Below are 27,655 nucleotides of genomic sequence, written 5' to 3'. Positions count from 1 at the left end.
TTGCTATATTATAAGTCATAACTATAATATATTATGTAATACAATAAAAACATGATAAAAATACTAACATAAAACATAATTTTCATTCTTTCTTATGGCACTCATATTATTATTAAATACATGAGTACAGATTATTAAAATAAAATATTTCGGTATTTAAAAATCTAAAAAATGTCGTATACGATAACAAAAGCTACGGTACTTAATAAAAATCAAAAAATAGATAAACAAAAATTTTTGACACATATACAAAGTCTTATTAGAAATCTGTCTGTCGAAAGAATACTACAGGTTCCCTAGAATATTGATAGTAATCAAGTTAAAAAATGTTCGAGGGAACCAGTACTAGAACGCATGAGTTAATTATAAAAAATAGTTACTAAAGTTGTTTTAAAATAATTTATTTTGAACTTCATTTTAAAAATAATTTTTGTTCTACTATTAAATCAGTCCAAAGGTATGTATCGACAGTAGCCAAAAGGTATATTTAGCAAAACTAGCGCTTACACTAACTCGATTTGCCTGACAATTGCTTCTTTGAAAAAATCTTCTAACATTGAATTAGTAATTTTAACTATGTTATTTTAAAAATCTATTTCGTTACAGTTTCATTAATTTACAAACGTTTTATATAAATAGTATCATCGAATCATACACAGAAAAGTTATGTTTGCCCTCTCCCTACTAAAAATATTTACCCTGCATATAACTTTTCCAGATCCGCTGTTTTTGTCTGTCAAGTAACTTTTCTTATGTAGCATACAAGACAAACAGACAAACAGATGTGTAAATAGTTATATTAGAAAGGGGGTAAAATATTTTTAAATAAAACAGTATCATAGAGATAAGTGGAGACTACAACCATGAGTTTCAAATACTATTGGAATATTTAAAAAAAAAAACAATAAAATAGCTACCGAGTACCGCGCGTAGCAAAAATAAAAATTTTAAAAATACAATTCATATAATTTATCTTCATTTTGCGAAATATATAATAAACAAACAACAAGTATAATTTACCACTCCAAAAGCTTGTGTCTAAAACATTGACTGCAACTGATATTTTTACTTTTTAACACAGGGGTTCCCAAAGTGTGCGCCGCGGCGTCCTGGTGCGCCATTTAAAGGCAAGGTTTTCCAAAAGCTAGGTAGATTGGGCGCGGGCGCCGTGACAAAATATTGCAATGTGTAATTGCGCCGCAGGCTGAAAAAGATTGGGAACCCCTGGTATAATACTTTTGTACTGGCCAGTACTCGAGACGTCGAGAATCGACGTTAGGGTCAATTCAGACCGAAACGCGACACGTAGATGCATTTCTAAATTTGTATTGAATTGACAGACTTGCATGACGTCTCACGCAATTAAAGACTGTCAAATCCATACAAATTTAGAAATGCATTAAGGTTTTAAATTTGAGAAGCACACATTTTATTTAGATTTATAGACAAAATACCAGTAACATAGAAATTATATATGCACATAAGAATAATATTATATTTTATGGAACCGATTCTCTTTTCATCAAATGTCTTAAGATAATATCAACAATTATATCTATGTCAGTTTAGCCCCGTGCTAAGTACCTAAAGGACTTGTGTTACAGGTACCAGACAACGGAAATATATATTTAATACTTTTTATTATATTTTACATTTATTTAATACACATCCAAGACCCAGGAACATTGAAAACTTTTTGTTCCGTCGGCGGGATTCAAACCCGCGACCCCCGGCTTGAGCTACCAACTCGCTCACCAACTGAGCCACAGAGGTCGTCAAGAGTAAGATAAGTGTGTTTTGTTTACCCCATGCGAGTCAATTAGCAGTTGGTAAGTTTTACATAGCATTTGGAATGGAATATAATATGAGACAGTGTGGCAGAATATGAATTATGATACAGGTTTAGTGTACCAAACGTAAGTTTTTGTCATTTCTCACAAAAAAAAACTAGAATTTGTATGGAATGAATTCAGCGCCCTTGTGGCAAGCAATGACAACTAATTCGACACCATACAAATGCATACCTAGTTAATATTCTTACGGTGATAAATGACCAATACTCACACTCAGCCCACGAAGCAATATCAGGCCCCTTAGACAAAGTCCCTCTCGTTAAAAACGATGACGAAATTCGTTATCAAAATGTATATGGTTTGACATAAGTCATCGCTAAATGACATTTCGCTTGCGAAGACTAATGTCAAATCCCATACATTTTGATAACGAATAAATAAAATAAAATAAAATAAAAAATGTTTTATTTAAAGTAAATTTGAATCAATTTTTTTCAGAATGTCTACCTGATGCCTACCACCGGTTCGGGAACTACCCCGGCGAGAAGAACCGGCGTAAGAAACTCGCACGGGTCCCACTTTTTAATTGTGTTTGTTTGTGTTTAGAATTTCGTCATCGTTTTTAACGAAAGGGACTTTGTCTAAGAAACCTCTATCGCAATAGACAGAACGAACCAGTAGGCCGACTTAGGGTCAATTCAGACCGCAATGCGACGCGTAGATCCATTTCCAAATTTGTGAATTGACAGACTTCAATTGCGTGAGACGTCATGCAAGTCTGCCAAGTCCATACAAATTTAGAAATGCATTTACGCGTCGCATTGCGAACTAAATTGACCCTTAGCAGACGTGTGACGTAGCGTGTCATATCGGCCGGCGCACGCGCGATGCTCAGCCGTTCGTAGTGCTCACAGCGATATACCCGCACCGAGCCGTCAGATTGTATGAAGTCAGCCTGCTGGCTCTGTACACGTAAGAGTCAATTCAGACCGCAACGCCACGCATTTCTTTTGTATGGATTTGACAGACTTCACGTGAGACGCACTGACCTCTATTGGACCGGCGATCGCTATCAATAAAATGTTCCTATTTGAAAGTCGCCATATTGGCGCTGATTGCTGTAGTGATAGCAGTAGTGAGTGTACTTGGAACTACTATTTTGCAAATGGCCGTTGAAATTTTCTATGTAATTAGTTCACAGTACGCTCACCGCAGCGCTTCAAATCGGCACAACAAATAGCTGTCATTTTGTACGGCATAGCCTGTCCAGCGTATTATAAGATAGAGGTCAGTGGTCATGCAAGTCTGTCAATTCAATAAATCAAATTAAGCAATGCTTCTACGCGTTGCGTTGCGGTCTGAATTGAGCCCTATGCGTACCGTCCACTAGACGCACACACAGGCGCACTACTTGAGGTCCTCCTCGTCGTCTTCTACGTACAGTATGTCCTTCATGTCGCTCGCGAACGGGCTGCGGATCGCCTCCTCTTGGAGGGGTTTCTGGAAATTATTAAAATGCCGCTTTAGTTTTTATAAACAGCATTCGCCTTTTTAATAACTCGTCATTACAAATGAAAAAAAATTACTTTCTTAGATTTTTTTTTATCTCACTCTAATAATACTAAAAACGTAAAGCAAATATACTTGTACAGGTCACAGCGTGTGCCTTCTAAGAGTACGAAGTAAATAATATTTGGCATTTACAGTGAAATGTATTTACTACACAAGACGATTTAGTCATTGCACGCTGCGTAACATCTGCTAGAGCCAGTCCACACGGCGCGTTGCGTCAGCGTTGCGTCGACGCATCGACGCGTTCTTTTACATACAAATAACACGGCGCGCTGCGTCGTGACTGCAGCGCGTAAGCACACATGACGGACAGCAGCCCCCGAGACGAAGCGGGAGGGGGTTTTGACGTTAAGACTGCTTCATAATAACGCTGCGATGACGCAGCGCCCGTGTGGCCGGCTATGCGACAAACGGCAGCGTTGCGTCGACGCAACGCTGACGCAACGCCCGTCTGGACTGGATCTGATCTGAATAGAACTTGCATGTACCGAAATAAAATGTTTATTCATTCCTATCTACGAAGTAATAAGTAGGCAAGTACTTACATAAAACATAAATTTTATCATAATAATATTATTATATCTTGTTTTTGAAACCGTATTTTTTTAGTTTTCTTTTCTAACGTGCAGTATAGACAACATGTATGCTGGGCTCGCGTTTTTGCTACCACATCAATTCAGGAACAATGTGAAAACATTATTTCGCTGTACAAATAAGAACTTTTTTTTTTTCTTCCGAGTATTATCTGCGATCAATCCACGGATTATAAGCAGATGTGGTGAGCTGATATTGGCGGTTCAGTGATTCCTATCCAGTGACAGGAACTCTACATTATTTTATTTTCCTTTATTTTCTGAATCTCTTAACAAGGTCTAGAATGTTATGACGTTTCAGTCTATTGTGACATCTTTTATTGAGAAGATTCTGAGCAAGATCGTTGGGATGGATATCCAGGCGAAGCTTGTATTTCGTGCAAGACTTTGTTATTTCCTCTTTGATGGATGGAATTTTTAAAACGCTGTTACGTATAAACCAGTGTGCGTTGGAGATTATTCTCAAAAAAATGTTTTGGTATCTTTGTAATATTTGTATGTTGGAGTCGGAAGCACTACCCCATAGTTGAATTCCATAAGTCCAAACGGGTTTGAGGATTGATTTGTATACTAATAATTTGTTGTTTATATTTAGTTTAGATTTTTGTCCAAGAAGCCACTTGAGATCTTTGTAATTGATGTTTAATTCATCTCTTTTAGATTTTATGTGTTGTTTCCATGTCATGCGACGATCTAGATGAATACCTAAATATTTGACAGAGTCAGCCTGTGGGAGTGGTTCACCGGCTAAGGTTATGGGGGGGACAATTATCCTTTCTTAAGGTGAAGGTCACGTGTGTAGACTTGGTTGCACTTACTTTTATCCGCCACTTGCTTAACCATTTAGTCATTTCATCTAGTGCAGTCGGGAGCATAGTTGAAGCCATGTTATGGTTTGTGTGGTTAGCCAAGATAGCAGTGTCGTCTGCGTAGGTAGCCACTTTAATATGGCCTGGTGTCGGGATATCTGAGGTGAAGATAGAGTAGAGATAGGGGCCGAGGACTGATCCCTGCGGTACACCTGCTTTGATTTCATGGAAGCCAGACCTTGAGTCAGATTCTTTGACTTGAAATACTCTGTCTTTTAAGTAAGACTTGAGAAGAAGGAAGTAATTATGAGGAAGAAGCCTCTTTATTTTATATAGAAGGCCTTTGTGCCACAATTTGTCAAAAGCCTGCTGGACATCTAAGAATGCTGCCGAGCAATATTCTTTATTTTCTAAGGCAGATGATATACTGTCACAAATCCTGTGTACTTGTTCGACTGTTCCATGACCACGTTGGAAGCCAAATTGATGTTTGGGGATGATGTTACCGGCTGATAATACTGCTGATAAGCGTTTAAGGAGTTTCTCAAAAATCTTTGATAAGATGGGTAATAGACTAATGGGTCTATAGGACGTAACATCATTTTTCGGTTTTCCAGGTTTGTGTACCATGATGATTTCAGCGACTTTCCATTGGTTAGGAAAGTGAGAAGTTCTTAGGATTCCATTAAACAGCGACGTTAGAAAAACTATTCCCTTGCGTGGTAGCTCTTTTAATACAGTAGGAGTAATAAGGTCAAAACCAGGAGCTGCCTTTTTTTTTAAATTGCTGATTACATTTTTCAATTCTTTGGGCGTAATAGGCTTAATTGGCAATTCTATTTGAAATGGTTGGAAAAGAGTTTCATCAATTGATGAACTAACTACAAATGAGACAATTAAAAATATTAAAAATCACAAGCAGTTTTATTCAACAAAACGTAAAACTGTAAAAAATATAGAAAATCGTGTATATAAAATCGGTAAAACATTAACAAAGTATATAACAGTCGTCTAAAAGTAAACGTCAGAAGTGGACATCCTGGACACGCTGCGATACGGTTTCGGTACTACCGAAACGCGCGACTGTTGAACACATAATATTAATTAACTACCTGCATTCGGATGTTTATCAGCTTTCTATTTATTTAAATATACTGTGATCGTCGTCACCTTTTACCTTTACACAAGCCCTTACGGGTTGGTACAGTTTCGTTTATTTTATTTTTACAGTAAATTAGTAGGAAGTCAATTAAACAAAAAAACTGTATTCCAATATGATCTAAGCGATCCATTAATAGGGGCCCAAGAAGTAAAGAGAGTGTCGTTAAGGCTGCGCGACCGCCGCATATGCAATGCGAGGAATGTGTTTTTGAAAAGCATTAAAATTGATTTATTTGACTGACCTCGCTAAGTGCAGCAGATCTATTGGATGTCAAGAATACATTCCTCCGATCATTCCACTTGACACCACCAAAACGACACCACCGGTGGTGTCATATGAAATCTCTAGTCAATAATATGGACTAGAGAATTCATATGACATTATGACACGGGACACCACCGACCATTAGTGATGTAACATAGTTGCTTAGTTGTTGGTATGAAAACTCGAATTAAGTTCAAGCAGTAAAGTTTATATTTATGTGTCATTTCAAATGGTCATCTTGACATCATATGGTGTCATATGGACTGGAGATTCAATGTGTCGTTTTGGTGGTGTCAAGTGGAAGGAACGCATTCTTCGCTATGCAAACGGTCGGTAATCACAGTGGGTGCATTTACCATATGGTCGTGCGCGGGCCGGAGACAGACGATGACGGCGGTCATGTTGTCGCAGCCCAGGCCGCCGGTGCTGCAGTTGGGGGCGAGGCACAGCTCCATGAGCGCCTCGCACACCGCCGCCGGCGCCCAGCCCGCCGCCAGCCGCGACCGGCAGAACTGCACCACCTCCTGCATTACACCTTGAGTTCATTTCACATCTAAACCTAAAATCGTGTCTTAGGCACTACGGTATTTGAGGAGTTTGTACTATCAGAGAAGTTGATTCCTATTTCCTAGGCAGATGGCGGACCTCACACATTGTCGACCTGTCAATCCTGGACGGAACAACGCGCGTCCTTACGGCTGCCATTGGAGTGGACCTCTCCCTGCCAGCAATAATCCGGGCAATGCTGAGCAGCGAGATTGCGTGGCAGGCGATGAATGACTTTGGCCAGAATGTCATCACTGCAGGAGGAGGCCGAGCGCAGGAGAGAACGGGAAGCGCTCGACTCCTTGAGACGGCCGAGGAGAAGACGTGCATCACGAAGTGGCCACAGCTCCTTGCCTTAGCCGGGATACTCGGGGTGGCATTGTCGGGACACCACCGCCCAGCGTTGCCAGATTTTTTTGTGTCAAGTCGGGACTTTGGCACTTTTTGAGGTTAAAATCGGGATTCTTCAGTCAAAAGCGGGACAAAGTAAAAAAAAGTATAAATCAAAAGTTTTTTGGATTTTCATCTTCTTATTTACGTTAAAAATTGAAATATACGTTTACGTAACAATAGGTAGCTAAAGCAGCCAAAGAAAATCCACCCCTCTACCTCTCACACTCTTATCTTCATTACGCAGTACGTGTCTTTCTGAGCACGTTGCACGTACATTCGGGCTTTCTCCGAAAAGCGGGACTGAGCCTGTCCCGCGCGGGACATTTAATTTTGATGAACAAATCGGGACGTCTGGCAACGCTGCCGCCGCCCATTGCATTGAGTCCCAGAGAGAGCCGTGATGAGCATGGGTCCCTGCACATCGCGGCCCCCGTGTAGGCTTTTCTAGGGCACCCCGTGGGACGGCCTAGAAAGGTCTGCATCTTTTGATGAGTCTGCGAGACGCGGACAACCGTTGGTAGGGTTGTGGTCGGTTGATCGTGCCCGTAACTATATCTAAGCGGGGAGTGGAGCACCATGAGGTTTTATTGGGTAGTTCCTCGGAGAGTCCCACATACCCCGGCCGATGCCCCAATCCGCCGGGGATGCGCAAAGCATCTCCTCATGGAAAAAAAGTCAGATGGCGGATCTAATTTGGTCGCGTTAAGTAAAACCCATCCGAAAGATCACAGCTAACAATGAATTGGCACAAGCTGACCAAATAACGTACGTCAGTTAACTGCCTAGGAATCAATTTCCTCGATGGTACTTCGCTCTGAAAATACTGTATAAATCAGGGGTTCCCAAAGTGTGCGCCGCGGCGTTGTGGTGCGCCGTGGAAAGGCAAGAGGCACCGTGAGTCGATCCTCTACCATTATCCGAAACCACATAATAATATATATTTGTTAAGTATCATTTACCTACTTAACCTAACTATAATCAAAAAATCATTAAAAAAATACACATAATTTTTCTAATAACTAGGTAGAGTAGGTCGCCGTGACAAAATATCGCGACGTGTAACTGCGCCGCAGACTTAAAAAGATTGGGAAGCCCTGTCATAAACTATCCAAAACGGATGCAAAGGCCTCGTTTTTAATTTGTGATGCTACAAAATCTCAAAACAATAAAATAAATAAAATGGTTACAATAATGCAGTATCTCTTATCTTATCTATTTTTCCATACTGCTGATAGGAAATCTCCAATCAATCAGGAGTATGGAAAAATAGCTATATGGCGCACTTGCCGGGTAGGCGCACTTTGCCACACTTTATTCAATCCAAATATTTAGTAGCAACAGCAACTCTTTTTACAGTATTTCCGTGTCGAAAACCATCCTTTGTCTTTACTCAAAACTTAAAGATATTGTAACACTCGCCTCGTTGGAGAGCACCTCCCAGATGCCGTCGCAGGCGAGCACGATGAACTCCCAGTACTCGTTCAGCTGACGGATCTGCACGTCCGGGTACGCTGCAACAACGTTACAATGTCACCGGATACCTCAATTTGTGGATAGGCAAGTTTTTTTTTTACCGACTTCCAAAAAACGAGGAGGTTATATATTCGGCTGTGGATATATTTTTTTTTTTATATGTTCAACGATTATTATCAAAACTTTCACAAGGCTTGTAATGCACTTGCCATCTATGTCAGCCTCATAGTATCATTCAGAATTAGACTACGCGACCCCTCATCGACAATAAATAGAACCTGATTATAATAATAATAATAATCATTTATTTCGGACAACACATCCATAAGTATTAGTTATTAGTATTATTATAGTACGGGCCTCTTGCGACGACAAAATAATATTAATTTGCCCTCCAAATAAATTCTGGGAACAACTGGTTTCTGAGATCACTATTTTGGCCACAATCCACTAACAAGTAATAATAATATTATAATAGGTAATAATAACGCATCACACCACGTCAGTCTGGCCCCGTGATAAGTACCTGAAGGACTTGTGTTACAGCTACAAGTGCATTAAGTCTTCTGGAACCCTACAGTGAATACAATGAGGGGACTCTTTCTTTCCTATCATAAACTAAAGTTATTGAGTGGAACGTGTCCTGATCGCATCCTCATAGCCGCAGCCAAGCTAGTCCTAGAAATGTTTGCGCCCTTAAACCATGGGCTCAGGCAAGGTTCATAATTCAATGTCCTGTACCAAATATACATATACATTACTTATATATATATATTACATAATTATTGCGTACAAGTTACAACATAATAATATTGTGAGCAAAGAGACATTAGGGTATCAATCCCTACTTGTCACTTGTAACTTGTAAGGCGTACCTGTCTTATTTATTCGTATGAGTGAAATAGACAATAGATGAGTATATAATAGATGACGCCCGCAACTCCGTTGCGTCAAAATTCGTAGCTCGCACCGATATCCTATGTCCTTTCGCGGGACTCAAATTATCTAAGGAGAATTACCAAAATTCAGCAAAATCGGTTCAGCGGTTTTGGGCGTGAAGAGGTGACAGACAGACACACTTCGCATTTATATTAGTATGGATGAATGGATGAATTTCTAAATGCTTCGAGACCGGAGTATACTTCAATTATAACTTATAAGGCTATGTACTAAGTGCGAGTGAAAGGGACAAAATATTATGTACACCGGTGACTTAAGGTGATCGCACATTTTTTATCAGCACGCACGCGCCAAACGCGCCGCATTTTAAAATTCGTTGTATGAAATGATGTGAAACTTCGCACATTCGTCCGCAACGTACGCGCCGCATTTCGTGTCCTATACGGTGCCTTCGGCGCTTTCGGTGCTGACAAATGTGCGATCAGCTTTACGGATCTGTAATTGCTCCACGACGGGGCCATTCTACCTGTGACGATCTGGTCTCGCGGCGACAGCTTGACGTTCCGCTTGAAGATGTAGTCGCCGAGCGCGCGCGACAGCGCCAGGTTGCCGTTGACGCGGTTGAGCTGCACCCAGCCGCCGCCCGCCGTGATGCGCCGCAGCTCCTCCTCGTTATTGGGTTTGTGGTCGTACGATAACACCTCCACCTGGACGGGGCCGGATTTATATTTTTTGAAGTAATACTTATTTACGCACGCTCGACTTGAGGAGTAAGCTGGCAAATGCGCGACGAGAGCGTTACGAAAAGTGTGATCGGGTGAGGCGAACAGAGTGGTGCACGCGCACATCTTTCAATCCTCCACCAAAACCCAATGGTGCTTCACTCTCCGCTTTTGGCATAGTTGCGGGAAAGATTAAACCCACCGCTACATCATTATATTGACGAGCTTTTACAGATGAGTAGCTCTCAGATTTCACAATACAATGAAAATATATACAGCTCCAAGCAACAACAGTCATTATAGGCCAGTTTTATGATTTTAACACGCGCGCAGCCGCGGGTAGCAGTCCGCAATACGCAAAAAATGTAATCAAAAATCGCGACCCTACTACCGTTAGTTCGATTGTCTTAGATATGGCGGGCGCGGGTGAAAACCGCTTTGTTGCTAAAGGCTTCGCTAAAGGTCGAATAAGTCGAGCGTAGTTAGAGTACTGTCACTTTATTTTTTTACAATTTAGAAATAAATATCAAATCTATGGGCAGTAACCCACAAATCCACATTAGATGCCAAGGGTTATTGATTTTTCCCATAGCGGAACACACTAACCTCCCCGGCCACGCTGGCGACGGCCCGCGAGTCGCCCACGTTGGCGCAGTAGAGCGTGTTGTCCTTGATGAGCACGCACACCGCCGTGCTGCCCGCCACCTTCTCCTGCATGTCCTCCTCCAGCATCGCCTGGTCCAAGTCCAGGAAACCCTGAGGAAAGAGGAGTTACACTAATAATAGTAGGGGAGGTAGTGCTTATTTTGAAAAAAAGTGACATTTTCACAAGCTGTTTACTTACACTAATAGACACTAGTATCATTGGCCTAAAGCCGCTGAACAGAACTAAACCAGACAATGATCATGATCTTGAAGATTTCAATTTCAACAATTTCACTATATTCCAATCCAAGTGGTTGAAGTTATAACCACCAAATCTAAGTACCAGCCACTTCTGTGCAGCTTCATTAATGTGCTTAACATTGATTATTACTAGAGATCGCCCAATGGTCGAAATTCGACCTTAGTTTCAACGACATAGGACTACTGCCTATATTTTGAAAAAAAAATTGACTTTATCATTTTTTTTTCAACTCTTGTCTCTGGGACTTAGCTGATCTCAGACTGGCCGTGTAAGCATTGTCTAATAGTATCTTAGATTCAATAAAAAAAACTAAAATCCATTTTCAACTTGTCAACAGACTTCAACCATACCAACCATAGGCTTGTCACTCAAAAATCTGTCATTTCTCATGTGTGTGTTGTAGTGTGTGTAATGTTTTATTTGTTAAAAAAATTTATGATAAAAGCATAATTTCAAGATAATATTAGTTCGATGCACTCCTTCACGATATAATAATAATAATAATAATAATAATATCTATGGACGCTTCACACCACGTCAGTCTGGCCCCGTGCTAAGTACCTAAAGGACTTGTGTTACAGGTACCAGACAACGGAAATATATTTAATACTTTTATACTATACATATATTTAAGATTTTTATTATATCATACACATATTTAATACACATCCAGACCCGGGAACATTGAAAACTTTTTGTTCCGTCGGCGGGATTCGAACCCGCGACCCCCGGCTTGAGCTACCGACGCGCTCACCACTGAGCCACAGAGGTCGTCAAAATATAAACTATAACTGTGCAAAATTTCATGTACCTATGTTTCCCCATTTTTCGTAAAAAGGGTTACAAAGTTTTTCGTTCGCATATTAATAATATTATTATGATTATTCCCCAAAATAGTATCCCTTAATGTAAAAATATTCAAATTAGGATAATAACAAAATAATGTTGAATGAAACATTAGACATACATATATATAAATATTATACAATAAAGTTAACGACTCATTGTAATTTAACCAAATATGCTCAAGGTTGTAGTGACTTATGAGTCAATGATAAATTAATTTTAATTTTCCAGCGAACATTACCTGTTTCATTGCTTCTTCAATATTGCCAAGGTGATATTCCGGCCGAGCTGTGATAAATTTATGCAAATGTTTGCCTGCATATTCTGCTACATTTGCACCTTAAAACAAAAAAGACAAAAGCTTTGTTATGAAACATAATATTATTTTACAACATTTATATTGCAAAGAGCAATTGCAATATCTTTGTTGTAGGCTTATTTTACAACAGATCTTGCAATCTACAAGCATGGGGCGCCCTTAGTTGTGTGAGTGACCATATCTATACATGCGTACATGGCTCGCTCGCTACTGACTGCTCCGTCAGGTATGCACACTAACCTACAAATAAAGGCAACAGAATTATTTTAGTTGTTGGCTTGAAATAAGCTAAAAAACTACTGAGCTAATTTTAATAAAATTTTTACATGTTTATAAAATGGACACTGGAGATACAGGCTACTTGATATTGCAGCTTTTTGCATATTTTCTACAGTGTAAGATTAAGTATTATGACTCATTTACCTCCATGTCCATCATATACAGCAAAGAAGGCTGTGCCAGGATCATCGGGCAGAGACAGTATGTGTGTATGTGAGTCATCCATGGACACCCTCCATCCCTGCATACATGACGATCCTACCAGATACCGAGAGTCCTGGACCGTTGAAGACTGCTTGTCCGTCACTGGCTCTGAAAGGGTTTGACCCATACTTCTTACGCCCCTGAAATTATCATTTTCATATCAAATACAACTATATTTCAAATACTTTACTACCAAGATTTTTATATTTTCATCTTAAACAAAATATAATTTGATATTATGGAAAATTAAAAAATTCTAGAACAGAAAAATATCCCAAATTAAAAATAAGAGTCGTTTGACTAGCTTATCAAGAGGATATGAAAGAATTTTAAAGTTACAATTATTATCTTTCTTTACTCAATGTCACGCAATACTTGGAGCAGTATTTTTCTGATTTAGTAAACAAGTTTCGAAATGAATTGTTGACGCACAGGTCTTGATATACAGTTAAGTGTTATAATAACATATTAAAAAGAAGTGAAGGTTCGATAAGACCATAAAAATACTAAACAAGTTAAAAACAACAAAAACAAACCTCACAGTCACAACTCATAATACACCATACAAACTTTTAACTTTATTAAATAAATTTAAAGATATACTTACGTAGGCGTGAAACGAGTTTTTATTACTTTATTAATTTGCTTTTAAAAATCCAAATTACTATCTTTTGAAATAAAAATATTAGATTGTGCGTAGGCGTAAATAAAAAAATTGAGCAAAACTGACAGCCTCTGTCCTCTTGACATTTGACAAATAAACTGTCAAACTTTAGTGTCAACTGTCAATTTTTTTTTTCTCGTAGCAGTTGGGACATAGATAAAGTATTATAGTATAGATGTAGTCTTAGCCCGTCACCGCGTGGCCATTTTGTGCTTATTTTCATACAAGTAGTGTGCGTTTATTTTCTTGAATATTTATATTTGTCGTATAATTCGAAGCACTTTATGATACAGGAAAGAAAGTCAATTAGTTCATGATATCGATTAACTTCAAGTTATGAGAATCCGTAAACACACGTAAAAAGCTATGCAATTTTTATAGCCAAATTATTAATTGATGTGACACTTTTAGCACTATATTATATATAGCACGAATAAGGGATTAATAAACTTATAAAATATTTTTTAGCTTACAAAAATACCGATTGAAAAGCCCAAAAAACGTTGTTCAAAACTTACGTATTTAATGTTAAATCCACGTGTTTGAGGCATTCTTTGACCATTCTTATGGTTTATTATTTAGCGGAACCACAAAACTCAACAATATCTAGCATTAAATGTTCTATAAAAACCTTTATTAACACTTTTATTACATGAAATATGCAGACCGACTCCTTTGTTATGTCCTAGTAAGTAGGACATAACATTACACGCTTTTGACGCTTATACACCGATATAAGGCTCTCTCCAGTCTATAGTACCTCAATGAGTTGGGACTTGAACACTGACCTCACTGACCCCCATTATTGTTACTTAGTGGACGTCAGTCATCAGTGTTCTTGGCCTAGACCACAGACTACTTAGGGATACTACGTATGCCTAGACCTACGACGTCCATAGAGAAAAATAAACATACACCGGAACATCTCATAAAATAGACCTGCCCAAACGCTCCATGTATGGAGGCTCCATACAAAGTGAGCTACGAAAGTATGGCGTCACTCTTGTAGTTTGTACGCATCGGGAGAGAACTTTGTTCGATAGGTATATTATTCTCCTTGTGAATATAGTATTCGTTGTATATTATATGTTGCGTTTATGAAAGTGGTTTCTTAACAAAAGTTCCTTTTAATTGCTTAAGTTATCGAATGGTATACAAATATTAAGAAATTTAATTTAAAAAAATCGACTTGAATATTACTATCCAACTTTGAAGGCGCTTATCAAAAAAAATACAAATTTATGCTATCAAGCTGAAATTTTGGGAACACTTATTTTTTACTTTGATTTCTTTATTTTATTAAAAAAAATTGATAATCTTTGACCTTATCATCCCTATTGCTAGGCTGGGCTGGACAGGAACCAAATTACATAGCCTTCTGCCTATAAAATTATAGTCCGTCAAGAAAGTGAAGAAATTGAAAAGTGGCAACATCGTAGTGTCACCCTTGTTTAGGGTTCCGTACCCAAAGGGTAAAAACGGGACCCTATTACTAAGACTTCGATGTCTGTCCGTCTGTCTGTCTGTGTGTCTCCAGGCTGTAACTCAAGAACCGCTATAGCTAGACTTCTGAAATTTTCACAGATTGTGTCATCTGTTGCCGCTATAACAACAAATACTAAAAACAAAATAAATTAAATATTTAAGGGGGGCTCCCATACAACAAACGTGATTTTTTTTGCTATTTTTTGCTCGATATCAGTAACGGCAATACATAGGCACTTAAAATTTTCACAAAATACTCAGTTTTATTTGTACTTTAATAATTTATAATAATATATAAATAAATGAAATAATCAAGGGGGGTTTCCATACAAAAAACAAATTTTTCTGCGTATTTTTGCGCTATTGCGGTACGGAACCCTTCGTGCGCGAGTGTAACTCGCACTTGGGCGATTTTTATTCTCAGATTGATCTGAAAGGGATGACACTACGATGTTGCCACTTTTTAATTTCTTCACTTTCTTAACAGACTATGGGTAACTTCTCTGATAATAATTAGTGATTACACACACAACACAATAAACTTACAATACGGGAGGAAATATAAAGCTACAATTCTTTTACACTTTATATTAATTAATTCACTCATAATATACTTAACTTACAATAATTTTTGATTGGATCTGGAGTACATCGTACAACCAAGTTTTTTATAACATACTCTCAAAAATTCAGTTCACACAAAACCGAGACAAAACTTTACGGAATATTAATTTTGTATTTAAATATTGAACATTACATGCCACAGCACAGTTTTGTGCAGAGTAAAGGTTGACGGTTAAAATAAGCTTCTGAAAAATGTTCAGTTCCGTTTCGTTGCACTGCACTGTGAACCAATATAACCATAATAATATTAGGTACTAAACATACAGTATGTCAAGAAAGAGTCGACACTGAATGACTGAACTAAATTCTACAAATAATCACGATCGAATGGTAATTAGCTCCTTGTATTTTCACAGAGAACATTAAATATTAAGAACAACTTTAAATATTAACACTCTGACACATTTATTTCCATTACTAAGGTTTTAGTACTTTTTATGCGATTTAAAAATTGTGTTCGGCGTCTGCTCTTTTTTGACAAGCTGTAGATTATACAATATAAGTACATAGACTATTTACAACCTCGTAATACTAGATTTAAAACTCTCGTGTAATTTATCACTTAAAACTATATAATATAAATAAAAAAATAAGGAGATTTGTAACTACACATTATTACATTATTAAAATTCCTTAAAAAATAAACAGTAATTTTGAACACAAGTGTACGAACAATAATAAAACAAGATAAAAGCTAAATTAACCATGAACCATCCTAAACTAATAAAGTTATGATTTAATACTGTCAAATGTGACGAAGCTCCACTTGTTTTCAATGCTAGCGCCGACGCCAGTGGATTTGCTCGCGAAAACATCATTGTACTTCTGAAGAGTAGACAACACGGTGGCCTGCGTCACCTCTGGAGCCATGGACTTGACGTACGACACCAGGTAGTCCAGGGAAGCGCCTAGCGGGTGAACCATGAGGAAAGCAGTCAGGATACTGATAAGCTTAGCGTCTGACAAGGGTACAATTGCATCTACATTGAGCTTGGTTTCCTTGACAGTTGGAGAAGGTTTTGCCACTTCAGAGCTCGCGGAAGTTATAGTTTCGACCTTGTGCTTTTGCAGGTCCATTGTACCCATCATGTGTGAGTGTGAGTACACCTGAAACGGAGGAATTGAAAATTTAGGGAGCACACACTTGGGCATAAAAAAACTCATGTCGTATCAGAGAAGTTGATTCCTAAGCAGATGGGGGACCTACATAATTTGGTCGATTACGTCAAATCTAGAAGTCAGATCATGAATAGTATTGAATTGACATTAGCCAACCAAATGATGTAAGTCTGTCAGCTGCCTAGGAATGTATTTCCTCTATGCAATGGTACAAACTGAGGAGAATATGCTTTCAGCATTTCAGCAATTAATGCTGAAATGCTGAAAGCATTATACAAACCTCTTTATTTTGCAAGGCCTGTTGGGCGATGAAATGGGCTTTGAATGTCTCGAATTTTCTCTCGGCCTCGTCTTTAGCGAGATACGCCTCATTTTTGTATCCTTCTAACTCATATGTGAGATTCTCGTTCTCTCTCTGAAATTTTAGCAAAAACCGATTATTTATATTTTATCCTACTAATATTATAAAGGCGAAAGTTTGTTTGGATGTATGGATTTGTGGATGTATGGATGTTTGTAACTCTTTCACGCAAAAACTACTGAACGGATTTTAATGAAACTTTACAATAATATAGCTTATACATCAGAATAACACATAGGTAGCCTATGTATATAATTTTAACCGACTTTCAAAATGTTCGTTTTCTTATATTCAATGATTACTCCACCGTTTGTTAACCGATTTTCAAATTTTTTCTTTTGGTATATATGGTATCATCCCAATTTGGTATTATATTCACAAAAGTGGTGATCTGATGAAGGATCCATAAGTAATCGAGGGAACTCCTCAAAACTTATAGGGAAACATGTGGTGACTTCGGTTTCGTGAGAAGTATTCTAAGCATTTTATGCTACCAACAAGTAAGATTTTGCACCGTATACCTGGTATACCGTGGTTCGGAAGGTGCTGAGAGAACTCCTGATTCTTTATAGATACAAGTTTGGGAGTTTCGGCGTTGTTTTAAGAACAGAAAGCATATGCTACTATGCAAATTACATTCATCATCATCATCATCACCACCATATTATACCATTTCATAGTCTTTTAGATCGAGATTCGAGTTTGTCAAGCGATAATTAAAAAAAATCTATACCTACCTAATATTATAAACCTGAAGAGTATGTTTGCTTGAACGCGTCAATCTCAGGAACTACAGGTCCGATTTAAAAACTTATCTCAGTGTTAAATAGATCATTTATCGAGTAAGACTATAGGCTATATTATATTATCACGCTAAGACTAATACAACCGAAGAAACTCAGGAAAATGTGGGAAAAACGGGGGAAATATTTTTATGAGAAAATGTACGGTTTCTGTAAAATTCCTAATTTACGCGGGCGAAGCCGCGCGGGACATCTAGTTTATTTTATTTTATTCCGAAAACTTACAGCCTGCAGAAATTACAGTATGAGTACAATAATAATAGTAGGAAACAAAGCCAATTACAAAGTTTTCGCATTATTTATATAATAGTTTAATTCAATGCAAACAAATACTTTTATTATGAAGCATATCGTGTGCTTAACGTACATAATCTGCAAAATTCATTACCTAATGACAAATACCAACAAATTTTAAGATGCATATCTGAAAAAGGTATATCCAGTCAAATTATCATCTTAACAAAATATACCTTCAAGTCTTCGTATTTTTCCAGAGATACCATATTCTTGCTAGGGCGCTCGATCTCCTCTTCATCAAACATGGCATTAAACTCTTCCTTCAGGTTGTCAAGTTCCTGAAATATTATAAGTACTTTGAGACATTGTTTTCCATTGTGTTTGACTTTTTAATACTTTCATACAAACGGAATTACATTTGAATGAAAGTAAATAATCACGTATCAAATATTATTTCAGATGTCTATTGCATCTTTACCAAGAACCAACTTTAACAGATAATACCGCTAGATATTACATACTTACGACTTCAGTGTAGCCATTAATTTTTCAAACATAATGTAAGTAGTGGCAGTTTTTCATAGCTGGAAAATTGTACCTACCTTTTTGGTCAACATTAAAAAAAAAATCTTATTTGTACCATGTAACTGCAAACTTCTGCTTCAAACTTTACTGGAAAATATAAGTTTTAAAATATCTAGTTACCTCAATTCCTTCAGATATACTTTACCTCAGGATCAAACTACTGTTCACTCCTATGATTTATACTTACATAATATTGTGCCCAAGTAAAATCTTGAACTGTACCACAGCTGCATTTAATGATAATCACACTACAACGCGGCCGCTTCACTCAACATCGCGTGAACGTAAAATCAAATTATTTACCTCGGTCATTTTCATCCACATGTCGATGTTACGGCGTTGCTGCTTCGTGAAGTGATCGGAAACGCGCTGGTGCTTCGCAGCCGAGAGGATTTTGGCCACCGCCTCGACTGCGAACGAGAAAATCTATTGACTTCTCACTGGGGAAGTAACTTGCCGCCATGTAGATTACATGAGACGAGTTAACGAATTGTATTGCATCGCCCAAATATAATATGTTGTAGCATAGACCAGTGATCCGCAAAGTGTGTGCCATGGTGTGGTGGTGCAGGTGGTGGCACACTGGTTTACCGTGGTCAGTTTGTGTGCCCCAGAAAAGGTCATTGTACTTAATGCTAAGTGCCAAAAAAGGGACATGTCAGGACGATCGACGAAGGGGTAGGGGCTCAGAGTAAGCCTGCACACTGATTAATTTGTGGTGCAGTACCTCCAAATATTTTTATTTTCCTAGATGTACCATTGAGGAAATTGATTCATAGGCAGTTCACAGAACCACATAATTTGGTGTGATCATGTCAATTGAATGTTTGAATGCTGCATTTGACATAATGCGACCAAACTATGTAGGACCCTCATCTACACATGAATCAACTTTACATCTTATATTAACTTGGAACACTAAAAATTTGCAGAACACTGGCATAGACTATATTATGACAGTACTGAATAGCACTATGGTCACCTGTCCTACCTTCCACTTCTGTTTTACTTTCACCATAGTTACTAAAATTTATGATGCAGCACATCTCCTCCTAAAATACAAATTCTGCCGATGAGGTCCTAGTATAGGAGATAAGGATATAGGAGTATTTATGGAGTAATATAATAGGTTACTCTTTGGCTGTTTCTCCGGTTGTAGTTTTTCCATCTTCTAATGGCTTACCTCATAATGTTGTTTGTCTGCCTTCATCTGAAATCATATCACTTACCGGCTATTTTAGCTACTTCACTACAATATGTTAACTTACATTGCTTTATAACCACAGTAAACTTTTCTTTCATGGCAGTTTTCATGTTCATGAAATCTTCATCCAACTGCATCTTCTCATTGAACAGTCTACGTATTTGGTTGTTGCTTGCTTGAATCAGAGAATAAAATGAATTTGCATTCTTTTTGTTGCACTCGCCCCGTTCCAACCATGATGCCAAAGTCTAGAAATAAATGTGTCTTGTTTATTTTAATTCTACTTTAGTTTTGTGATAATATGTAACATAAGTTTTTAGAAAAACAATTTTGTAAAGTTTGCTTTGTTGACAAAGAAAACTGTTACTAATAAGTATGGAAATCAAACTTACAGGTGCAACTTTTGGAAATTCACTTTCATTTTTTATTTTGTCTGTAATGGCAGCCAACGCCGAAGTTGTAAAGGGCTCCACTCTCTGAGGTGACTGAGCCCTGTCATGTGAATTTCTTTCATAATCCATTTGATCATCTCGATTCTGAAAAATAATATTATTTATGCGTAACTAAACAGTTTTCATGGCAAAAAAGTTCAGACTTCAAGACATTCAATAATTATAATGTAACATTGGAAACTTAACCAGACTATAAAGTTATAAAAATCCTACTAATATTATAAAGGCGAAAGTTTGTTTGGATGTATGGATGTGTGGATGTTTGTGACTCTTTCACGCAAAAACTACTGAACGGATTTTAATGAAACTTTACAATAATATAGCTTATACATCAGAATAACACATAGGCTACTATTTTAACCGATTTTCGAAATGGAGGAGGCGTTATGTTCGTTTTTTTATCTTCAACGATTACTCCGCTGCTTATTAATCGATTTTCAAAATTTTTCTTTTGATATTATATAGGGTATCATCCCAATTTGGTATTATATTCACAAAAGTGGCGATTTGATGAAGGATCCATAAGTAATCGATGGAACTCCTCAAAATTTATGAAAGAAAGAAAAGGGAAACATGTGGTGACTTCAGTTTCGTGAGAAGTATTCTAAGCATATGCTACCAAGTAAGATTTTGTTTTGTACCGAGGTATATCTGGTATAATGTGGTTCGGAAGGTGCTAAGAGAACTCCTGATTCTTTATAAATACAAATTTGGGAGTTTCGGCGTTATTTCAAGAACGGAAAGCATATGCTACTATGCAAATTACATTCATCATCATCATCACTACCATAATATTATACCATGCATCATCCCATGATTATGAGCCTATTATGACCCTGTTATTGGTACTTTTCATAGTATTTTAGATCGAGACTCGAGTTTGTCAAGCGATAATTTAAAAAATCTATCTATACTTAATATTATAAGCCTGAAGAATATGTTTGCTTGAACACGCTAATATCAGGAATTACGGGTCTGATTTAAAAACTTATTTCAGCTCATTTATCGAGTAAGGCTATATATTATCACGCTAGACTAATACGACTGAAGAAACTCAGGAAAATGTGGGAAAAACGGGGGAAATATTAGAAAGGGTTTATCTCACGAACTACTATAGACTAGACCACGTGAAGGGAGTATAGCTATTTTTTTATGCGAAAATGTACGGTTTCTGTAAAATTCCTAATTTACGCGGGCGAAGCCGCGCGGGACATCTAGTATAATTATAATAATGATGACAAAATATAAAATGATTAAAGAAGAAACCTTTTTTTTGGACTTTTATATACTCACCAAAGCATAATCAATGAACATAGTTGTAGCCTCTCTGTCCACTTGATCATGGAATCTAAATCTGTACCCAGAGACGCTGAAGCTCTGCTCGACACTCTCTTGCCTCTCAAATCGCACATGAAACACCCCACGTCGGGCTGTTTTGATCTCTGTCACATCACCAAACCTCTGGAAAATTTCATTGAGAGTCTCCTCAGTTATGTTGTGTGGTAGCCCGCCAACAAATATGGTGCGACAGCCATTCGGTCTCTGACGTCTCGCCGGTGTGGATACTCCGGGTATGGGTGGCAGGAATATACCACCTGATGTGTATATAGGTTGGTTTGACATCTGCTGGCTGGGCATTATTTGCTGATTCATCATCATCATGTTCTGATCAATTTGTGGATTCATCATCATCATATTCTGTGCTATATTTGGCATCATATTCATTGCTGCCAATCCATGGATTGCAGAGTCTGTGGGCTGATGGCCAACCATGTTCATAAAGGGCATTATACCTGATAAAAAGATTTTGTTGAATACATAATATAAAAAAATTATTCTATGCCTAAAACCTCATGATGTAAGCAAAAAATATTTTATAGCAATATTCCTAAATACCTGGCATAGGTTGACCAGACATAGGCATCATCTGCACTCCAATAACTGACTGATTTAACTGAGGTTCATTTGCATCTCCCCACTTAGTGCGTCTCTCTCTACTCCTTCTCTCCCGCCTCCCCCTGTCGTGTCTATCTCTATCATGTCTTTCCCTTGAACGGGATCGCCTTCTCTCTAGAAATACAAGAAAAATTTGCTTCACACAATAAGAATAACAATGTATTATAAAACACAAATAATTATTATCAAAGATTTTTTAATATACTTTATAATGATCACGGAGCTAACTTTGTATAATTAGCTCCGTGACAATGTTAATCATTAAGTACCAGTTACAGTCAAAATAGATTGCAAAGAGTAAAAAGTAAAATGTAAAAGTAATGCTGTAGCAAGATTAGCACATTATAGTGTTCACCTGCAACATTTCTGTCTCTTTCCCTGCGATTCGTTTGGTCTCGCGCCCGTTGGTTTCTCTGATTGTGTGAGCTGCTTACGTCCTCCTGGCTGTCAGCTTCGGCCAATACATTTTGAGCGCCCATCCCTTCATCCGGAGCTATAGGCCCTATCAAGGGCATAGGTGGCGGATTCATGGGGGGCACATTCAATAATGGTTGATGTCTTCTCATTGTATTTGATTGCACAATGCTCAACAACAGTACACGGGTACCCTTGTTGTTTTTCTAAGATAAAAAAAAATGTCTCTACTGAGTTAAGGTAGGCAAAAGATGCGTTTTAATATAAATTATAGAAAAATTCAGGACATCCCGACCTAAAACACTTTTGTCCTTTGTCTTGAGATTTTACACTGTTTTACACAACAACGCAAAACAGAAAACTAGTGATGGGACTCGAATCACATTTGATTCGAATCATGACATTTATATCTCGATTCGAGTCAGTTTTTAAATTGGTTCGAACCATAAACTTATATTATACTGTCGTATAGACCACCTGACAACCCGAAAATGCGTGACCATTTTTGATCTGTCAATGTGTGCGTGTATATTTTACTATCGATAGTATAGTATTTTGCTATCGATAGTTTAGTCCGTTCGAGTTATTAGTTTCTATAAGAAATAAATAATATGCAACTTTGACAGATTTTGTATTTCAAATTAGCTATCATAAATTTTAATTGGCAAAAAAGGTAACGATTGAAAAGTAACATTTTCGTTTGGAATGATTTTTCAATCGTCATTCGTCGGATATGTTATGACTTATGACATGAGGTTCTTATAGGGGTAAATAATAATATACACATAACACATTATAAAGTTACTTATTTATTACTCAGGTAAAATCTATCTGGTAAATCAGCCCTTACATTGCTGCATTGACAAGTAAACGTTGAAATTAAACAACACACATAGTATATTATATTTTATTCTTAAATTAAATACATATCATAAAATATCATAATACTTTTGGGAGTGTCTCCGCTGCCGGCGCCGGCTCCCAAAAATATCAGTAATGGGAACTACGGTAAGTATACTGCCGGCAGCCAAGATATAAAACAACAACTGCCGGCGCTGGCACTTAAAATGGGAGCCGGTGATAATGCGTAAAGCGCTAGGTTCCAGTGCCGATACACAAATTTGAAAAAGAAATTATAATTATAATCTCAATTTATATATTCGACTTCGAAGGTGAAGGTTTGGTACCTATTTGTTCGGCTGTGGATATTTTAGTTTTTGTGATGCATTTTCTTACCTTACCTATCTATCTTAGCTATCTTTTTTCAGCTACCAAAAAGTAAGATTTTGCACCACAGCTACAGTTATAAACTCCGTGGTATACTTCCGAAGGTACTGAACAGAACTTCAGATTCCTTATACATGTTAGAGAGTTTCAGCGTTGTATAAAGAAGCAAAGATATTGTCTTTAAATGCTACTATACAGATCACATTTATCAGCATGTTCATCATCACCACCATTAACCCATCCAAGATTCAAGCCCCATACGAGCACCGGTGATCGCGACAACAATAGAATACAATAGCATTCCCGAGAATCCCCGATCGAAGGATTCAAATAATTAGGCATCCTTACAATTATTATGACCTTATTATTTGTACTTTTCATAGTCATTTAGCTCAAGTCTGATGTTTTTGATCATTATTCTGTTTGACAAGCGATGTTTGCCGAATAGGCACCGGCAGCCTGTTCGGCAAACATTGCGTGACTTCGGCAAACTTCGGAGTTCGGAAAAAGGCGCCGGCAGTCATTTTGGCAACCGGCGCCGGAAGCGGAGGCACTCCCTAATACTTTTTATTACAATCATTTTTAACCGACTTTAAGGAGGAGGTTAGACGTTCGGCTGTGGATATAATATTTTTTATGTATGTTCAACGATTACTCCGCCGTTTGTGAACCGATTTGAAGGTAAAGACAATAGTAATATTATACTTAAATGAACTAAAAGTATTAAATAATCCTTATTCTGTATTCAGTATTTCTGTTCTCAATCTTCATAATTTTGAAGTCGGTACCAGTCCTATTAAGTATAATATAAAAATAAATAAATAAATAAAGCCTTTATTTCCGGACCAGCTACAAGTTTCGGTTATACATTATTTAAAAACTATTTATAGTATATCGCGACGGTCGGTGTGTCTTACGACAAAGGCCTCCTCCAGATCCTTCCACTGCTTTCTATCGGATGCAATTCTTAGCCATAGCGGGCCCAAGGTTAGCTTTAGGTCATTCTCCCATCTAAGTACTTTACGGCCTCGGCTCCTGAAACCGTCTCTCGGGATCCAGGTTGTTACCTGTTTACTCCATTTTTAGTTTTTACATCGAAGCATGTGCCCGGTCTATCTCCATTTGAGTTGATCAACACGCCGTAGTATGTCTGTTAGTTTTGTTTTATTTCTTATGTTAATATTACTAATTTTATCCTTTAATTTTACCCCTAGCATGCTCCTCTCCATGGCTTTTTGACATTTCGCTAGTTTATCCCTGTGTTTTTTAGTTAGCGCCCAGGTTTCGCATCCATATGTAATGCAAGGGAGAATGCAGGTATCAAAAGTTTTTTTCTTTATTTGCATACCCAGTTCTTTACTCCTCATTATTTATTTTAGAGCCCAAATTTTTTTCCATCCGGTTGTAATTCTCTTGTTAATTTCCTTAGACATCTGGTCTACAGGTGATATGATTTGGCCCAGGTAAACGAACTCCTTTACGTATTCTAGATTTTTGTTCTCGATGATTATGTCAACTTCAGTTGAGTTAGTCATTAATTTCGTTTTTTCATCGTTCATTGTTAGTCCTACATTTCTGCTATTTTCCACCAGCATTTGTATCATTTTTTCCAGCTGTTTTGGGTTTTCTTCCATTATGACCAGATCGTCAGCAAATCTTAGATGGTTCAGTCTAGATCCGTTTATGTTTAGACCTAGTTTTTCCCAATCTAGCTTTCTAAAAATTTGTTCTAGCACGGCCGAGAATAGTTTCGGTGATAACGGATCACCTTGTCTGACTCCTCTGTTGATAGGAAAAGCACACCCGACGGTTTCTAATTTGAATCTGGCTGCGCTTTGGATGTAAAGATTTTTAATGATGTCCACATAAGTCACTTCTACTCCTTGTTCTAAAAGACTCTGCCAGACTGCTTCGTGCTGAAGACTTTGGAGAAGTCGATGAAAGCTAGATAAATTTTCATATTGTACTCTCTGTATTTCTGTAATATTTGTGTTATGGTGTGTATGTCGTCAATAGTGCTAAAGTTTTTTCTAAAGCCAGCCTGTTCAATTGGTTGGTTCTCGTCTAATTTTTTGGAAATCCTATCTAGAATTACCTTTCCGAAAATTTTGTACACATTCGATATCAGAGATATGGGTCTATAGTTCCCGATGTCATCTTTTGTCCCCTTCTTATAAATTAATATTATGTGTGATTCGGACCACTGTCTTGGAATAGTGCCTGTGGTTAGTATCTCGTTAAACAGCATTGCAAGTATCGGGCTTATATACTCGATTGACCCGCGCATTAGCTCATTTGGGATTTTGACCGGACCGGGTGTTTTGTCAGTTTTTTGACTTTTAATAGCTTTCATAACCTCCGAATTGAATATTTCTGGAATAAATTCTTTTTCTTTGGTGTTGATATCATGGAATGGTGATTTCTCTTGTGATCCATTATTTTCTTGTGTTGAGTATAAGGTTCGGAAATAGTCTGTTGCTAAGTTTAGGATTTTAGGTCTTGTTGTGGTTAATGACTCCTTAGTTTTCAGTTTCGGTATCCATTAATTTCCATTTTCGCGAAGTTTCTTCAGAGCTTGGCGTGTACCCCCTGTTTTATTGATATGATATTCTAGGGTCTTCTTTCTATGCGTTTCCCTGTCCTTCCTCATGTTTTCGCGTATCTTTTTGCTAAGTTTTTCTATCAGTTTAATGTTCTCCTTTCTGCACTTTTTTGCTATTATGGCTTTTCTGTCTTCTATTAGTTTTAAAGTGTCTTTCGTTAACCAGGGTTTTTTGGTGGTTGCCCTTTGGCTGTTTGTAAACTCTTTAAGTTTGTGCTCTATTTCGTTATACTTTTCGCTTAGGTTTTTATTGTGTCTTCTCTTCCTTCCTTAATGGCGTAGAGCATCCGTTTCCGGTTATTTGTCATTAATTTTGGTCTAGGGTTTTTTTGGCTGGACTTGGAGAGGCAGCTTCGAACCATTCGATGATTAGTATTGAAGTTAAAATTTTGTATAACCCCAGTGTCCGTTAACGACCGAGATTTATTTGTTGTTATAAAGTCAATTTCGTTTTTAACCTTACCATCTGGGGATACCCAAGTCCATTTAGTTTTGTGTTTTTTGCGAAACATAGAGTTTAGCAGCTTTAAATCATGTTCTAGTAGGAATTCTATCAGCCGTTCACCATTTTTACTCCTTTTACCGCTTCCAAACTCACCTAGTATCCTTTCCTCGCCTTTATTACGTACATTACTATTAGGTTGTTTTCGTCGTATTTTGCAGTGATGTCACTAAAAGTCATCGGTTTCTAGTTGAGTGGCTTTTTCTGTCGGTGAATAAATTTGTATTACTGTCCAATTTCTTGCAAATTCGGATAAGTTGATATGAATTACTGCTATTCTGTCAGATATACCTTCAAATCCTACGATTCTATTTTTTAATTTGCTTTTTACTAAAAATCCTACTCCTCTCTGACCAGCAGTTTCTCCTTTATAGTACATAATGTAGTTCCTTTTTTCCTCTATTCCCTCTCCCATTCTTCGCATTTCACTTATTCCCAGTATATCCCATTTTACCGTTTCTAGGGCTAGCTCCAGTTCTTGTAGACTTTCCGTTGTTCTTAGGGTTCTAGTATTTAATGTACATATATAAAGGCAGTCAGTACTTTGTTTTTGTTTGATTTTGTTGGGGTTCGTCTTTTTCTCATAGTTCTGGGGTTTTTGGATTTTTTGTTGCAGGTGGAGGCTTCTTGGAGGGTTG

At 37.6% G+C, this 27,655-nt stretch overlaps 3 protein-coding genes across 5 annotated transcripts; all 3 read right to left on the bottom strand.

The window, feature by feature from the left end:
• Window positions 1–580: 580 nt before the first annotated feature.
• LOC121726649 (probable protein phosphatase 2C T23F11.1) lies at window positions 581–13,484 on the bottom strand. 3 transcript variants are annotated; one of them, XM_042114098.1, is made up of 9 exons: window positions 13,386–13,484; window positions 12,723–12,922; window positions 12,222–12,319; window positions 10,834–10,983; window positions 10,032–10,212; window positions 8,552–8,643; window positions 6,550–6,717; window positions 3,004–3,293; window positions 581–592 (listed from the first exon to the last, which is right to left on the bottom strand). In XM_042114098.1, exons 2-8 carry the CDS (start codon window positions 12,907–12,909, stop codon window positions 3,201–3,203), a joined length of 969 nt encoding a protein of 322 aa, XP_041970032.1. In that variant the 5' UTR covers window positions 12,910–12,922; window positions 13,386–13,484; the 3' UTR covers window positions 581–592; window positions 3,004–3,200. The 3 variants fall into 3 exon arrangements, with proteins under 3 accessions (XP_041970032.1, XP_041970031.1, XP_041970034.1); XM_042114097.1 differs by having other exon boundaries at window positions 13,390–13,484; XM_042114100.1 differs by lacking the exons at window positions 581–592; window positions 3,004–3,293 and adding an exon at window positions 5,717–5,850 and having other exon boundaries at window positions 13,390–13,484.
• A 2,036-nt stretch (window positions 13,485–15,520) lies between these two features.
• Window positions 15,521–23,037, bottom strand: LOC121726646 (ecto-NOX disulfide-thiol exchanger 2-like). The gene is made up of 9 exons (XM_042114095.1): window positions 22,628–23,037; window positions 22,213–22,386; window positions 21,610–22,109; window positions 20,257–20,400; window positions 19,929–20,112; window positions 18,964–19,070; window positions 18,309–18,413; window positions 16,955–17,089; window positions 15,521–16,662 (listed from the first exon to the last, which is right to left on the bottom strand). The coding sequence occupies exons 1-9, from the start codon at window positions 22,836–22,838 to the stop codon at window positions 16,285–16,287; spliced, it is 1,938 nt and encodes a 645-aa protein (XP_041970029.1). The 5' UTR covers window positions 22,839–23,037; the 3' UTR covers window positions 15,521–16,284.
• Window positions 23,038–26,754: 3,717 nt separating this feature from the next.
• On the bottom strand, window positions 26,755–27,441 carry LOC121726041 (craniofacial development protein 2-like). The gene is given in 1 exon segment (XM_042113259.1): window positions 26,755–27,441. A coding segment is annotated over 1 exon segment (687 nt).
• Between the last annotated feature and the right edge of the window lie 214 nt (window positions 27,442–27,655).

This window comes from Aricia agestis, chromosome 4 (assembly GCF_905147365.1).
Source record: "Aricia agestis chromosome 4, ilAriAges1.1, whole genome shotgun sequence".
Classification (NCBI taxonomy): Eukaryota; Metazoa; Arthropoda; class Insecta; order Lepidoptera; family Lycaenidae; genus Aricia; species Aricia agestis.
The sequence above is the reverse complement of the archived record's forward strand: the minus strand, read 5'-3'. Positions and strand labels throughout refer to the sequence as shown.